Source organism: Emydura macquarii, unplaced genomic scaffold (genome assembly GCF_026122565.2).
Source record: "Emydura macquarii macquarii isolate MOO-44397 ecotype Brisbane River unplaced genomic scaffold, CSIRO-AGI_Emac_v2 contig_2676, whole genome shotgun sequence".
NCBI classification, from domain to species: domain Eukaryota; kingdom Metazoa; phylum Chordata; order Testudines; family Chelidae; genus Emydura; species Emydura macquarii.
The window spans coordinates 23,783,914-23,799,821 of record NW_027132813.1 but is presented as its reverse complement, the minus strand read 5'-3'; the positions used below and the strand labels follow the sequence as shown (position 1 = coordinate 23,799,821).

Genomic DNA, 15,908 nt, shown 5'->3' with positions numbered 1-15,908 from the left:
TCCTGCAAGGAACAGAAGTCCTTGAGCAAATTAACAAATAGTGAAAGTAGGCTTCTAATTCTTCTTAGTTTACTGATGTCTACTTGAGTTAATGCAGTCTTGTTTTTGTTGGGGGTTTTTTTTTTTTTTTTTTTTTTTTTTTTAAACACTCAAAACTGCAGTTACGGGTGGGTGTAAACTGTTTTTTTTTTTTTTTGTTTTTGTTTTTTAAACTAGTTTTCATTTTCTTCTATCTCCTAAAGCCAACTCTTGTTCCCAAACTAAATAAGGACACTTATTTATTGCTAAATCTCTCAACTGGAACTACTCTATTCTCTCAGCCAGTACTTTTATCTCCTATACAGTCTTTTATTCATTAAGTAGGATCTTATTGTGAGTCACAGCCATACAGTTTGGTGTGTCCTGGTTGGGATATGAATCCTGAAAGTTCTGCAGCAGCTGTTCCACATTAAACACAATTGCACTCTAGTTAATCCAAATACTTTGTGTGTTGAAAAGCTGCCAAAAAAGCATGGATAACAGTTTATAAAGTTCTTGCAGAAGGCTAGTATATTGCTGTATCTGTTGGTATTTGGGGGGGAAGCAGGGCCTCAGCAGCTTTGTGTCCTTTTCACTGTAAGTGATACTCTGAGGTTAACAGTTGAACTAGTGTGTTAACTGCAAAAGTGCATGTCAAAACACTCTCAGTTCCACTCTTGCTTTGTTCCAAACTTCCAGCAATCCTTGAACAGGAAGATTGTCTGTCTGTTTCTTATGTATTAAACAACTGATTATTAACTTTTGAGTTAAATTTAAGAATCAGTTCAAAGGCTATGTTGCTTTTATTTCAGAATTAGATGAAACACATAAAACTGACCAGACCATTCACAAGTTTCCTATTGTCTTGCAGTAAATGGTAGCAAATCAATGCAATCTCTAAACAGTTCATTTTTTCCGCAGGTACTTTGACTTCACAGAAAGCAAAGGTCTCCACAGTCTCTCTCTGAGTACCTCTCTAGGAAATACATTTGTTGCTGGGATTTGGTGAACTGGGGAATGGGTGTGCTATTATCATTACTTGTGCTTAATGGAATTTTAGAACAACCTCACATGCTTTTATCCTCTAGTTCTAGTCTTGGAAACTATAGTGAACTTAGTGAAACTGAAAATGAGCTTGAACAAAATATGCCACTTGGTATATTCAATATGGGATTTCTAAGAATAGCAAACAGTTTCTTTCTGCTCCCTGTTCGTTCTTAAGTGCAATCTCAAAGTGAGGGTACACAGAGACTCCAGGATTCCCTTTACTTGATTTAGGCTGTAGCTTTGAACGCTGCCTGTCAAAATTAATGAGAAGACTAGAACTGACTCATGATTCAACATGACTCAAGATGCACGTCTGGATTGCACAATCCAGAACAATGTATTCCCAGTAGCATGCAACAACCAGAGCCATTGCCCTTTATTAACATATCATGACTCAAGCTTAAATAGTGAGGCAGCTTCTTTGTGATAACATTCCCAGTTCAATTGAAGATCCAAATGCTGTGACTTAGACTAAGTGCTTGTAATTTTTCACTTTGAAAACTTAATACAGCCATGTGGTATGAACTGTCTGACTTCAGCATTTTCTCTTCTGCATATTCCAAAGTGTAGGAGACAGCAAGCAAACCATTAAGTTTAGGTTGGCTGGTCGTGTATGTTTCTTCCAATGTCCTATTTTATTTGGTCACAGTAACTGTCTTGAGAGAACTTCAATCTCCTCCTCCCCACCCCTTCATAAGCTTCCAGTCTCTTAACTTGAGTACCCCACCTCAGCAATTTGTTTTATAATTTTGTGCCTCTGGCTACTTCATATTGAACCAGAAGTTGAAGATTTCAGTTCAATTTACATCTAGGCCTGTTGAGACATGCTTTATCACAAATCTGAACATGCCTACTAAAGGCTGAATGATTTGCACTATGCAAATTGTATGGGTTCCCTTTTCATTCTAGCTCAAACTATTTTTGAGTATCTGGCTGCAGTGTAACCCCCTGAAAGTTAAGTAGGGAAATTGGTGTTGCTTAACAGTGCTGCTTTGGCTGACTAAAGAATGGTGTTGACAAGTTTCAAAGGGAGTATTGACTGTAAGGCTGGTGCCTAATACAGGATCTTGAACGTGGGTGGGTAGGAAGAAGAAATAGGGGAAGCACTGAATGGATCACAGAGATCTATCCATCTCTCTTCACTCTTTTTATTTATTTAAAATTCTTGGCAGACAGGGCTTCCTAACCTTACCCAATGCTATTTTTTTTCTATACTTATGAAGTGGACTTGAAGTCACTGGTATAATTATACAGTCTACTGGGCAAGCAGTTAGAATGTGAACTCTTAATCTTTGTTTTAAAAGCACAAATATTAAACGGGGTGATAGGGCTTAGATCTCTGCTCATAGTTTTTCTTATTTCCTCCTCTGCTGTGCAGTGGTGAAAAGCCTTTGTTGTGATCTTCTGGTGTTCAGTTGGAACTCCTGTTTATGACTTTTCAATACTAAATTATACAAGAAAGGGCGAGTTAGTTTTGCTAAATTAGTGACTTTTTCTTAGGGGAGAGGGGCATGGTTTCTTTTCTTATAAGAAAATTCCTGTAACCCCTTTTTAAAGCTCTGTCTGTATTGGCAACAAATCAGTTACCCTGAGTTCAAATGTTCTTGTGTTCTCATGTGCTAAATTTTTTTGTTTAAAAACAAGAATATGACTGTCAAAACTCCTCTATAAAACAGCTTTGCAAACTCATCAAACTTACAAACCAAGCCACAAAATGTATTTTCCAACTCTTTAAAACTAATGCATTACTGGCCCCAAACAAGTAAAATTGTGCAAAATTGTTCTAAAAGCACACCACACATTTTAGTATAACATGCACTGTATAGACGCAGAAAACACAGTCCCTGCTCCAAATAGTTTACAACTAAAGGGTGAAGGAACAAAACACAACATGAAAACGATGGTCAAATGTTAATATATCTCTACTTTGCTTGCAAGAAATGAGCCAGATAATAGCTCTGTGGAAAGATACTTTCAGAAGACATTTGAATGCAGAGGGGAGGTGTATTCTGTTAGTCTAGAGTTTCTAATATTACCTGTTCAACTGGAGTTGTCTAATTTTCTTTTTAAAAAAAAAAAAAAAAAAATCCAATCATGTACTGAGAAACATTACTTTCTTAACACTTTGATTTTTAAATTGCAATTCCTTTTTCTAATAATCTCTGACCTGAATTGTTTTCTATGAAGGTTTGAATGTTACTTAGCTAAATGGCAAAACTTGAAACAATTGATCTAATACTCTGGTCAGGGAGAAGTTTATTCTTGAGACTTAAATATAATTTCTAAGTCCTACCACACTTGAGAAGGAACTCAAGTTTTTCCTCTTTGACTAATAACAAATAGATAAGTATGGGCAGCCCTAGAACCACTGAAATTTAAACAAGTTCTATACCACTGGATTATTGTTACCTTTTCTGAATTGTGTTCACTTGAATATCCAGGATTCTGAGAGCTCTTAAAGATAAAGAATTAAAGGGAAACTCCATAACGGTAAGAGGCCTGGTAACTGGTATTGTGATTAGCCTTCAATAGTGCATAAAATCCAGTATAAGATCCATTGTAGTGTATTCAAAGAGCAGATCAGTAGTGTGGAAACCATTTTTCTCTGGGACAGGACAGCACTGGGAACTGGCTTTTGTGATTACAAAGGTTTTTCTATACATCTATGAGAAAAGGTCCTTTATTTCAGTCCACTTCTAACTTTTCCATGAATAAATTTTTAGTTATCTGGATATTCTGACTGGATAGAAAGTGATGATGAGTAGATCTGGCTCCTGGATGCTCCAGAAACCCTGGGTGGATGGATAATAGGGTGAGGTATGTGGATCTCCAAGTTTGCTGTGTTATCAACTCTTAAATGGGACTCTCTTATCAAGGTCTACCATACCTGCTTCTCAACTAAATGAATATCATGAGGGGGCTGGAGGAAAATGGTACCTGTACCCAGACACTTTTTGTTTTACTAATTGTTGTGCCTCTTTCTGAACTGGTCAGCTGCACATAAATGGGAGCTGGCCCAGGAGACAGTTGAGTTAAGGGACACAGCACAGATCTCATGATGCACTGAGGTTAACACCCAGATTAAATAAAGGTTTCTGTTGTCCCAATACCAAATGCTATTCCTTAACTTGTTTCCCTGGAGTATGGAGAGTTCTGAGTCTAATCCCAAAACTTGCCCGCAGCTTTGCCAGAATGGCTGTCTTGATTCCCAAATGAAGTGTATTCTGTGAAATTAAAGTCTGGGGTTTTAAATGTTTTTTTTAACCAACATTATATTAACCTTAACCTTACACTTTGCTGTAGAATCCTGCTTTGTGCTGTAAAAGAGCAGGGTCCTGGGATTTTCATGCATTCTCTGGACATTTCTCAGGTGCTGAAATTTTTGTTAAGCCTTTTAACTCTGAGAATGACTCTCTGCTTCTGTTCCTTTTGTATCACAGGTCCTCCATGGTGCACATACAGGCTTCCCTTCTGCTCACCCAACTGGAATATCTGCCCCAGAGAATGGATGCTCAGTCACACCATTCTTGTACTAATATGAAATATTTAGCACTTTTGTTGTTCTGCAAACACTAATCCTCACAACACTCCTGGAAGGTAACAACTTTTCTGTAAAAATGGGAATAAGTGACATGCCAAAAGTCCCCCATGCAGTATCAGAGCTGGAATTGTAATGCTGGAGTTTCTAGCTCCCAGTCCAGTGCGTAGGCTCTGTCCATGCAAACTTTTGTTACTGCAAAGCAAATTTAGATCATATTCTAGAAGTGTATTTTTACTGAAAACATACAGAAAGTTCATTCTTAATTGCACTTGGGTAATGCCTTGTGATGGCAACTTAATTGTCTATATGCTCAGCTTGAACACATGCATATCTTTGGTGGGGATGTAATGGGATCCATTCAGTATGATTACAAACAGTTGTAAAATCAAAGATGTTCATGCTGCTTCTCCAGTGAAGCCATTATGGATTACTTTGTTAAGAAACTACAAATGACTGTCACTGTTAAGAGGCACACTGGCACTCGTGCATTGTGTTATGATTGTTTATGCACATACAAATGGAATTCCTTGGTGTATGAAATAGTTGGGGGGGGCAGGAGGAGGGATAAAAGCTTCGTGGAATACGCTGTATTCAAGTCTGCTGAATTGAACCTTAATGTTTTGCATTCAATTTGATTGTACTCCATTTGGGGTAAGGGACCTGGAAAGATTGGGGGAGGGATGACTGCTTGGAAAAAGACTGGAACCCATTGTTGGTACAAGGTGGCCACTTCCTCGGTCCCTGAAGGGACTTCAGTGCTAAACTCCTACTGAGTAGGCTTTCTGTGCTAGTGTTACAATATAAACATCAAGTTGTGGTATGGGTAAACTTTAGAGTTTATCTCACTTTTTGCTTATCTCTTCTTTGGCTTTGCCTACCCGATTAAATACTAATAAATCTTGCTGCTTAATAAGAGAACACTCTAGGCATCTACCTGGCAAACTGTTTAGCAGCAAAGTGGTTAAAGAGAGCAAATTGGTGCTGCTTTTATTTTATTTTATTTTTTTTTGGTGGGTGAGCTTTTTTCAATGGTATCTTAAAATGAAATTTGATATGAATTTAGAAGTCATAGTACATAGGCTAATATGCAAAGTGTGTGCTGCATAACAATTGTGTATTTTGGAAGCATATTATAAAAATGAATACTACAAAGAGGCATCTCATTTCATGGGATGTATTTCCATTGGCAAAAGAACATATAATACATCACTCAATGGCAGTAATGGATGGATATTTTTATCAGTAGTGAAGAAAACATGCAACTGAAGGCAGTAAATAGTTGCAGTAATAAGACTTTTTTCCCCTTCTTCTGTACGTATGAACAACCACATAAAAATGTTAGGGGACAAGGAGGATACACAGCAGATCTCTAGCACCATTGAGGAGGACATGAACAGCTCAGTAAAAAGTTCCCTTCAGTTTCCTCATGCAAACGAATGCCAAAAGGAGGACAAGAAAGACATTACTGAGGAAACTTAAGTTTCCCACCCACCCAAGGACATGTTGGCAGGGCTTTATATGTCTCCATCTTTTCTGGAGCACTGAGAAGGATAATCTGCTATGATGAGTAGAAAGTATCCCAGATGATCAATTTCTGATGGGGTTGGTGGATATCAACCTTTAGAATTTGCTGTACTTCTAAATAAATGTTAGAAAAATAACTGACTGGTGAGTACAATTCACTGTTACACACCTTATTGTAACAATGAGATATTTTAGAGAGGAAGCTTTTAATCCACTTGTAAATATCACCACTTGCAAAAATGAGATGGAATATCACAGCATCAAAGCAACGTGCAATGAGGCAGTACAAAGCTCCTGCACCATGGAGCTGAGATGAGTTGATGGCTCCAGTGTGAGTTTGGGGGAGAGTGGATGTTGCCATTGTAATAGAACTAAGCAATGTGCAGTAACAAATCTTTGAAAACTGATTCATTGTTAAATACTTTTTTTTTTTTTAAAAAGGGTTCGGTGGTATGTGGTGTTACAGATTATCTGTAAAGTCACATCTCTTTAAATAAGTGCATGGTATTTATAATATCCCTACACATCCAAGTATCAGTGTATGTTTTACACTTTGAAAGGTGTTAGCAGGATATAGTGCATGATGCATACCATCAAAGAACATCAGCTACAGCAGAGGGTATATCTTTCCCTGAGAGGGACAAAGATATTGTGTGAGATGGAGAAGGAAGTTGGGTCCATGCCCACATCTTTTCTTGCTTGTCTCATGTTGTTGCAAGAGCGTGGCTTTGCCTTGATGTATTAGGGTTTATTTTACACTATACTCTTTAAGACCCCAAACCCAGGAGGAGAGGTCCTGCTAAGTTCTGTGTTGGATACTTAAAATGTTTTTCTAGCCATTGAAGACAAGGGGGAGTGTAACAGCCAGCTCTTCCCCTGCCCCCAGTTTGCAAATGAGAGAGCCACTAGAAGGAATTGAGGAATTCAGTCTGTCAGCACCATAGAATCTTAGGTGGGGGACAAGAAGGATCATGAGAACTAGGAACAGAAGAGCCTCAGATAAAGCAGGTTAAGAACAGTTTTTCCCTAGAAAGCCTTTGGCACTGCACATCTACTTTGCTCGTGGCTTTATGCTGATTTTAACTTTTCTTGTTGACATCCCAGGGCACAATCCTTGAAACAATCAGGTATTTAATCTATCGTAAATTGCCTACAACTCCTTGCTAAGTGCTGTATAAATTATTATTAAAGTGAACATAGTTCACGTGCAGTGTGAGGGAACCCAAGTTAGCTTGATCAAGTCTGGAGCAGCTGATGCTCACTAAGGTGTAGATTCATCTTCTGTCTTCCCCTTGGCCATAAAGGAAAGAATATGGGTCCCAGATGTGGTGATCCAGTCATATCAAACCTTTTCCTGTGTTGGAAGTGTGCTCTTAAACAAGGGTGTCCCAGTTGGCAAATGAGCCAAAGAACTGGTACATGAAATTCTAGTTTCTCAGCTACAGCCACTGTTGGAGATGTGAATTATTAGGTTTTTTTTTAATGGTTTTATAGAGCCAGTGTTTTATAACCTGGAATGCTGTTGGTGCATGTTACTGTACTAACTTACAGCACCCAAACACTAATTGGAAAGAACAAATGTTTAAATATTGTGGAATTCATGGGGATCAAACTGATAATTGGACACACAGATCCAGATTGTAAGCAAAGGAATGCATTGAATGTCCTAACAATAGGTACACTAAAACAAAGCCTGTTGGAAATGAGTTCTTTAACCACAGAACTACTAGAGAGAGTGCAGAATGTCTGCCAATTCTAATGTTACAAAAACAAAAACATGACAGTTCACAAGATTTCTTGATTGTGTCAGTGTGCCTTATGCAATAAAGGGAGGGCATCTTGCAAGCTGGAAACCACAGCATGTAACTAGCACTATTGCTTTGGCCACAAGAAGGGAAAAAGCAGAGGAAAATGTAAACACCATTATATACAACTTCCCCTTCCACACCCATGGTATCATAAGCACTGTCCAAGATAAAAAATAATCCACTTTAGAGTTCAACAAAACTTAATCTTTTCTTGCAGTTAATTTTTAAATTGCTAATTGTATTTGAGAAAAGAAATGGAAGATATCATTAATCTTAATAATTCTCTTTCCAGTTAGACTATTCTGGGGTACTAAACTGCTCAGTTGGGGCCTAATCCTCTGAAATGTTTAGTGTAGCTTTAACTCTCAGTGAGTGCTCAGCATAGCTCAGAATGAGGCCCTGAAGTATAGTAATGGGGAGGGGTGGAAAATCTGCTGCAGTGTGTAGAGCCTTTAATGACAAGGTTTTCCTCTTGCTATTCCAACTGTCAATCTTTCATAACACCAGCTAGAAACTTGGGCTATTGCACTTGTGTTTGAATCCTGGTGGTGCACAGAGAGAGGGAAGTGAATTCTACATTATTGCAGCTGTGCATGTCAGTATTAGAGCTGTCAAATAGGGTGAAATTCACTCCACGCGGATGGCCCACAGAAGGCCTGTATATCACTAAAGTCCAGCTTCAACCTTAAGCCCACTATTAAATTGTGCAGAGGCCTATGGGGTTCACTCATAGTGAACAAAAACAATTTTTGTGTATTGGGGAATTATTCACCCAGTTTATGGAGTAAAGTGATTAAAGGAGGGAAGGAGACATCACTCTAATTCAACCAGTTTATTCAATAGTAAGAGTGAGTTAATGGTCTCATGAAATAAGAGACGACCTGAGACTTTCAGACTAAGTTCTTTGGGGCCGGGGCTATCTTCAGTTTTGTGTCTCGTAGAGTTCCATGTATGCTTGTCAGCACTTCACAAATAAAAAATAGTGATGACTTTGCTCCCAGCGAGCCCGAAGGGAATCTTTTGAAGTTGGAGGAAGTCTGGCTACCTCTTTCCAGAAGGATGTTTTAGTTTGGTGGGTGCATACATGGCTGGGTTCTTTCTGGACCACAGCAGTATTTCAGACTTTACTGGACTTAAAGGGCCCTGGAAATCTTGTAAGATTTCCAGTGCAGTTTTGCAGGTGGGGAAGGCCTAGGTTAGACTCTGAACTTTAGTGTGCTCATCTGTAGTGAACCTGTGACTCTTTTAAGGTTCACCTGTTCCTAGATGTTTAAGGTCTTAGGTGCCTGGTATAAAGGTCCTTCATATCTGTGCCTCATACATATTTGATCCTTTTCTGCTGTTAATTATACCTTCATGTATACACATTGATGTGATTCCAAAGTGTATCTTTGAACTCCTTAGGCAGCATCTTCCTGAGAAGGAGTCACACTCATAGGGGTGAATTCTAATTAAAAGCAGTACATCAGCATCAAACTTGGCCTTAATTAATATTTTAAAGCTAATTCCCTGTATCTGTCAGCTTGTCCTTTCTGAACTTTCAGTAGTTTCCTAAGGATCTTTGCCTGTGGTCAGATGCTGTCACTCTTTTTGAAAGACGTACTTCATGGTTTGACAAGTCTTTGCCTCACTATGTCATGTTAGCACTTTGTCAAGAAGCTGAGGTCCAGATCTTGGGCCAGAATGTCACCTGATTTGAATGGGGAGGGAATCCTCTGCCTTTCCCTGTAGAGTGGGAGATTAGCCATGCAAGTCTCTAGTACTGTTCTCTTTCCCCTTCTCCCCATCCCAGTTCTGCGGTGGTGCTCTGTGCAATAATGAGACAGGGTCTGGGCAGACCTTCATGATGAGCCATATGAAGGAAATACACATCATCCCTTTTCCAACCTGCAGACCCTACCCAGAAAAGGCAATATGTGGATGTCACACTATCACACAAGCCCAGCTGTGGACCTGAGCAGATGTACAAGCAAAGATGGTCTGTGAATTGTCTAGAATCAACCATATTTGGAGGCGTGCACTGCACCCTTTTTGGTGTACTAAGGAAAAAACCCTACTCTCCCATCTGTGGAAAAATCTGAGGGGATCCTCACACTAATTTTCTTTTTGGGGCTTTTAATGTACAAGGAGATTATCTGGGCTCTCACACATACAGGCTGTAGCAAGATGGAGCAGTGAATGTTGTGGCCTTTGTATGTGGTCTCTTGGGGCTGCAGCTGTGGATTAAAGATGGGAGGCTGTACTTTGGACACCCAAATATATACTTGTTCTTGGCATAGTAGTCCAGTGGATAGGCAGCCAAAAGACCTGGGTTCTGTTCACAGCTGTGTTTGCTGATTTGCTGGATGCCACTGTACAGCTTTTTGCCTCTCTTCTGTTGCCTCATTTTCCCCATCTGTTAAATGAGAGCACCTACTTTAACCACCTTTGTAAAGCTCTTTGAGGGTACGTTTACACTGCAATTAAAAACCCCGAGCTGGCCCATGTCAGTTGATTCAGATTTGGGCGACTCAGGCTCATGGGGCTGTTTAATTGTGGTGTAGATGATTGGGCTCAGGCTGGAGCCTGGGCTTTGGTACCCTGCGGGGGGAGAGTCTCTAAGCTCAAGTTCCAACCTGAGCCTGAACTTCTACACAGCAATTTTTAGCCCTGTGAGCCTAAGTCAGCTGTTCACCATTATGATCTCTTTGCCATTTTTGTCACATGCTAATAGCTTCATCATGCCTAAAAAAAAAAAATACTTCGCCATGCGAAACCAATAAAAATCTTTTAATATATATCATTTGATAGCTTTTACCAATAAGCACCACATTAAGGTGTTGAAATTTAACTTAGGCTACATTTTTTACCGTTTATCATGGTGCAGTGTTTTTAGAATTCTGCAAAAATGACACTTGTTTTTCTCATGTGGGGTACCAGTGTTTCACCTAATTTACAGGCTTATGGCTACACTTGACAGCTCCACATCATACTTCATCTAAATGCACATAAAATAAGCTTCCAGGTGATATTTGGGGTGGGTGGGTGAAAGATACATTAAACAACAAAAATATGGCCCTTTTGGAGAATTGCTGCATATCTAGAAGAGCACTTCCATATCTCTGGCTTTTTCCACTACTTTCCCCATCTATGGATGCCCCCTTAAAAGACAAAAATTCTCCTGTTTAGTGAAATGTCATCTGCAAGACTTCCTGTTGTCAAAGCAGCCTTCCAGAAATGAGATGCTGGTGGAGGAGGTTCCTGAAAAGGAGAGGGATTGAATGCTGGAACATCTCTCTTAGTTGTGCCATTTTCAGGACTTTTCATTGTTGCAGTGCTTCCTTAGAAATTGTTCCATAGTACTGCCAAACAAGAGAGGATGCATTGTGATATGGGAGGGAGGAGCAGCACCTATGTAGGGCCCTGGTGACCTTCAGTTAACCTTACAAATACAATAGGGAGGAGCTAGTTGTACCCCTCAGAACAAATACCGATCAATGATATTAAACCAAGCAGGACCCTAGTCTAGCGCACACACATGCACGCTCTAGCTATTGTCAGACACTCCTGCCTCAAAGCCTGGCTAAGTTTATTTTGGGGAAAGAAAAGAGACTATTTTTTTCCTTTTTAAATGACATTATTTTATAATGTGATAAAGTGCTGGCTGTTGTAGTCATGTGCATGTTTCAGGCTCCAATGGGATGACAGGACAGAGTCCAGGTGGTGCATTACACAGAGACCTAGCAGTGTATTACACAACCAAGCTGTATAGAACTCACCATTTTTATGTCATGGTGTTTAGTCCCTACAGACATTTATATACCAACAGGTACATATGGCCTTTATAAGGTAGATGGTATTCTAAACCTAATCTTTATTTTCTTAATATGCGTAATATAAAAGAGAGAAAAACGAATTACAATATTGAAAGAGTAGGGCGTTGACACTCCATATAAAATTATAATAAGTGGGGGGATGGGACTGCTGTTTGGCTTTCCAACATTTTCATTCTGTGGAGCACTTCATAAAGGGAAAAATCTTCACATGTACCAATCTCTTCCAGCACATCGCAAATATTCCACTCTGTGTACTATGAGGAAGGGCTCTCCAGCTCACATAGTTGAAGAACAAGAGTTATATTTAAAGGGACACTGCAAGCAGTTCAGCTACATGCTTTTTTTTTTTTTTTTATATAAAGGTTTTCCTATTTTACCAAACCTAATATTTTATGAATGAAAGCTTGGCAGTTCAGCGAAAGGAGTCCACGGGAGCCCCTGTACGGGTCCACTGTGGGCCTAGGAATGCAAGTGTGAGAGAGGAGTGGGTTAGAGTCTGGAAAAGACAGGGCTAGCTCCTTTCCATCTTATCACTTTGAGGATTCAATGTCTAAGTGGGGATTTGTCCCCATTGGTGTAGCTGCAAACTCCCATTGTAGCTAAGGGGTGATGACGTGGACATTTTCTGTAATATTTTTATGAATCCTAGGTATGCCTCAGTTTCCCCATGTATGTTGCATTGCTACCCAGTGGGTGCAAAGGATTTAACACTGATCCTGGAACAGTACAGAAGGCAGGAGGAGAGGGTGTCGCTTTGCTGTTTGGGGGGAATAAATGCAGTCACTAAAGAAGTGGCTTACATCAACAGAGGATCCAGCAAGACAAAGAGACGCCCCAATGACTGAGCAACCAACATCTAACAGCAGGAAATCCCAGAAGGTGGGACTTGGAACGGGTTGGGAGGACAAGGCCTCAGGTGCCTGAAAGAAGGGTTTTTTTGGAGGGACTCAGGAGCCTGGACAAAAGGGGAACGGGGGAAAGAGCCAGAGGCAGAGTCCATCACAGCTTGGCTGGCTCATCATGGCACTCGTTTGACCAGGGTGGACTATAATTTAACTTCTGCTTCAGTTTGCTAACCTTAAAATTACAAGATTCTGTATGTCAGGTGACTAATAAACAGTTGCCTGGTTTCCAAGAAGGCCGTCTGCATCGCAGCAAATACTCACTGAAGTGACACAGTTCAAGTCTCCCTCAGCACTCGGGCTTGGTTGGATTTGCTGCAGGAATCCTGGTGCCAAAGGAATTCCAGTCTTGGAGGCCACAGGCCTGCCGCTGTTGAATTCCGTGAGCCCTTGGGGCCCAGCCCACTAAAAGGGTCACACCCAAGAGATTGGTTACAGGCTAGGACATAGACCAGACCCTGTAATTCTGTGATCAGGGGTAAAGCCACTACCTCCACTGTGTAGCTGACTCCAGGTTCATAGCTTGTCTATGCTAGGGATTAGCACTGGTGTGGCTACCTCAGTGGCTAGCTACTGATGGCTGAAATTGGGGGAAATCCCCAATTTAAACAAGGCCTAAATCAACATTCATTTAGATGGGTTCCCTCCCTATCCATGATATGTAAACTCTGCTGAAGGAGAACCCTAGGGCACAGCACCTACCGCAAGAGCACAGCTGCACCGAGGGTTGCCAGGTGACTGGTTTTGGGCCAGAAAATCTGGTCAAAAAGGGAATCTGGCAGTGTCTGGTCAGCAGTGGGGAAGGAAGGGGGATGGGATGGGGCATGGGGGAGTAGGATAGGGTCAGGGGAGATTGGGGAGAGGAAAGGGAATGAGGGGGAGAGGAAAGGGATGGAGGATGGGGCAGGGGGAAGAAAAGGAAACAGGTAGGGTTGTCACCCGTCTGGTTTTGGCTTCTGTGTCCAGGTGCCATTTAGGGTTGTCAGATTGTTTTTGGGACCTGGCAACCCTAAATGGCACATGAACCAAAAATCCAGGTACAACAGAGTAGGGGGGAGGTGCTGAGTCATTAACCTGCGCCAGACCCTACTCTGCCAGGGCCACCTCCTACCTGCAGGTAGACTCCTTGAGACGATCAAGTGAGCGAGGGGTGGGAGAGGAGTGAGTGATGGAGGTAGGGGGGACCCACCTGGGTGAAGGGGTGGAGCAGGGGAGGCTTGGGGAAAGGATCGGAGCAGGGCATGGCCTTGAGGAAAGAGGTGGGGCAGGGTTGGGGCCTTGTGGGTCCAGTTATCAGCATTTAGAAAAGTGGCAATTCCAGCTGCACCAGAGCTGTGGAGATGGGAAGTAGTAGAAAGCTATAATGAGTAGATTCTGCATGCTGAACTGCCCATCCACTCCACGGGGAAGGAAACCTCACTCCTCTTGCAATGACAGAATGATGAATAGGAAGGTCCCCAAGTGTGGACTTTCTGTCCTTTTGTTGGAATAACCTGCACAGGCTATTTTGTGGCCCCCAAGGAGTATCTTATAACTCATTTATTGATTTAGCAGATATATTTAAATAGGGGTCCACATTAATGTAGATATTTAACTGGCAGAGAAATCCTATTTGAGACCTATTTAATACCAACGTTTGCAAATGCAATTGTTACTTAGTGTAAGTTTCCTCTAAGTTTTTAAAAAATCCATGATCTTTTTATTTTTCAAGATGCAAAAAGTGTGACACTAATGTCGAACTGAGTTCACCTCTCCTGCCTTCCCCCACACTCCCAACAGAATAAGTATTTGTGTTCTAAATCCAGAGGGCCAAATTCTAGCCTGACTTATGTTGCATGAAACCCAGTGACAGTCAATGCTATTTAGCTCCAAACAACGGGGACTGCAAGTAGAACATTCCCAAGGAGAAAAACTGCTGCTGAAGTTGCCTTCACATCAGACTTGGAGTCTGAAAGGAATTTTTCAGCTGTTTTCACCAGAGCTCCTGCTATCGCTTCCAAGGCTGTTGCTAAGTCACCTTCAAGTTATTGTGAAAATTCTTTAGTGCTCTGGTGTTTTCTAGGATGTTTAAGTCTGATTAGCAAACAAGAAACAAACCCATGGGGAAAATATTCTAACCTGTACATGTACTTCTGCTGCTCCTTTGCTAACAGTGGCATGGGTATGATGTCTCTTAGCAGCAGCAAATTGCCATTTTACTCTCATATTTTCAGAAGCAGTAGAATCCTACAGCCACATACACAGTTCCAGAAAAAAAATTGTCTTATTTATTATGTGAATGTGTTTGTTTTACGTGCTATCCTTTATATATCAAAAAGGTTTTGTTTAGGGAAGATGTGTAGCATTGCTTGTCATTATTTTTTATATTTCTACATGTTTTGTGAAATGCTGGTGGAAACTCATAGTTTTAATATGAATTGCATCATATTTCATGTAAGCCTTGAAATGGGCAGCAAAAAATATGTAAATTAAGTTCGCAAACCAAAGCTTTGATCCGAAGGTGTTTAACTTTCGCTGTCTGGTGCCATCAGGGGTCACATGCACGCTCCGGGGAAGGACCTGTCCCAATCAGCTTTGCCTTATAGATGCAGTGTGCCCACCTGGTTAAAACTTACTTCTGATGATGTAAAAGAACAGATCTACAAACTGGCTAAGAAAGGTCTAACTCCGTCACAAATTGGTGTAATCCTAAGGGACTCTCCTGGTGTTGCCCAAGTTCATTTTGTAACTGTCAACAAAATGTTAAGGATCCTTAAGTCCAAGGGACTTGCTCCAGATCTTCCGGAGGATCTGTACCACTTGATCAAGAAGGCTGTTGCTGTTCACAAACATCTTGAGAGAAACAGAAAGGATAAAGATGCCAAATTTCGTTTGATTCTGATTGAGAGCAGAATTCATGGGCTGGCTCGCTACTACAAGACCAAGGGAGAGCTCCCACCCAACTGGAAGTATGAGTCATCCACAGCCTCTGCTCTGGTTGCATAAGAGTTCACTCTTCTTTTTACTGAAAGAATAAAGTCACATTAAAGACCTGTGTTATCTTCTTTAAAAAAAAAAAAAAATCTAGGGCATGTTCAAATAAGGATGAAACCCCAGAGCACATGTGCAATAACGTGCTGAGTATTTACACAAACTTTGCATTATTGCTTACACATTCACGTTGATCTGAAGCAGAGTGAGAAGATTCCAAAGGCCATGTTGTCATGCTACGAGTGGGTAAAGGGATGACTTATGTTATACTGGGAGGAGTTTA

General features: G+C 40.8%; 1 protein-coding gene across 1 annotated transcript; it reads left to right on the top strand.

Annotated features, from left to right (window-relative positions):
- Window positions 1–14,987: 14,987 nt before the first annotated feature.
- On the top strand, window positions 14,988–15,700 carry LOC137164537 (small ribosomal subunit protein uS15-like). The gene has a single exon (XM_067565421.1). It carries the CDS (start codon window positions 15,194–15,196, stop codon window positions 15,638–15,640), a length of 447 nt encoding a protein of 148 aa, XP_067421522.1. The 5' UTR covers window positions 14,988–15,193; the 3' UTR covers window positions 15,641–15,700.
- Window positions 15,701–15,908: the final 208 nt, after the last annotated feature.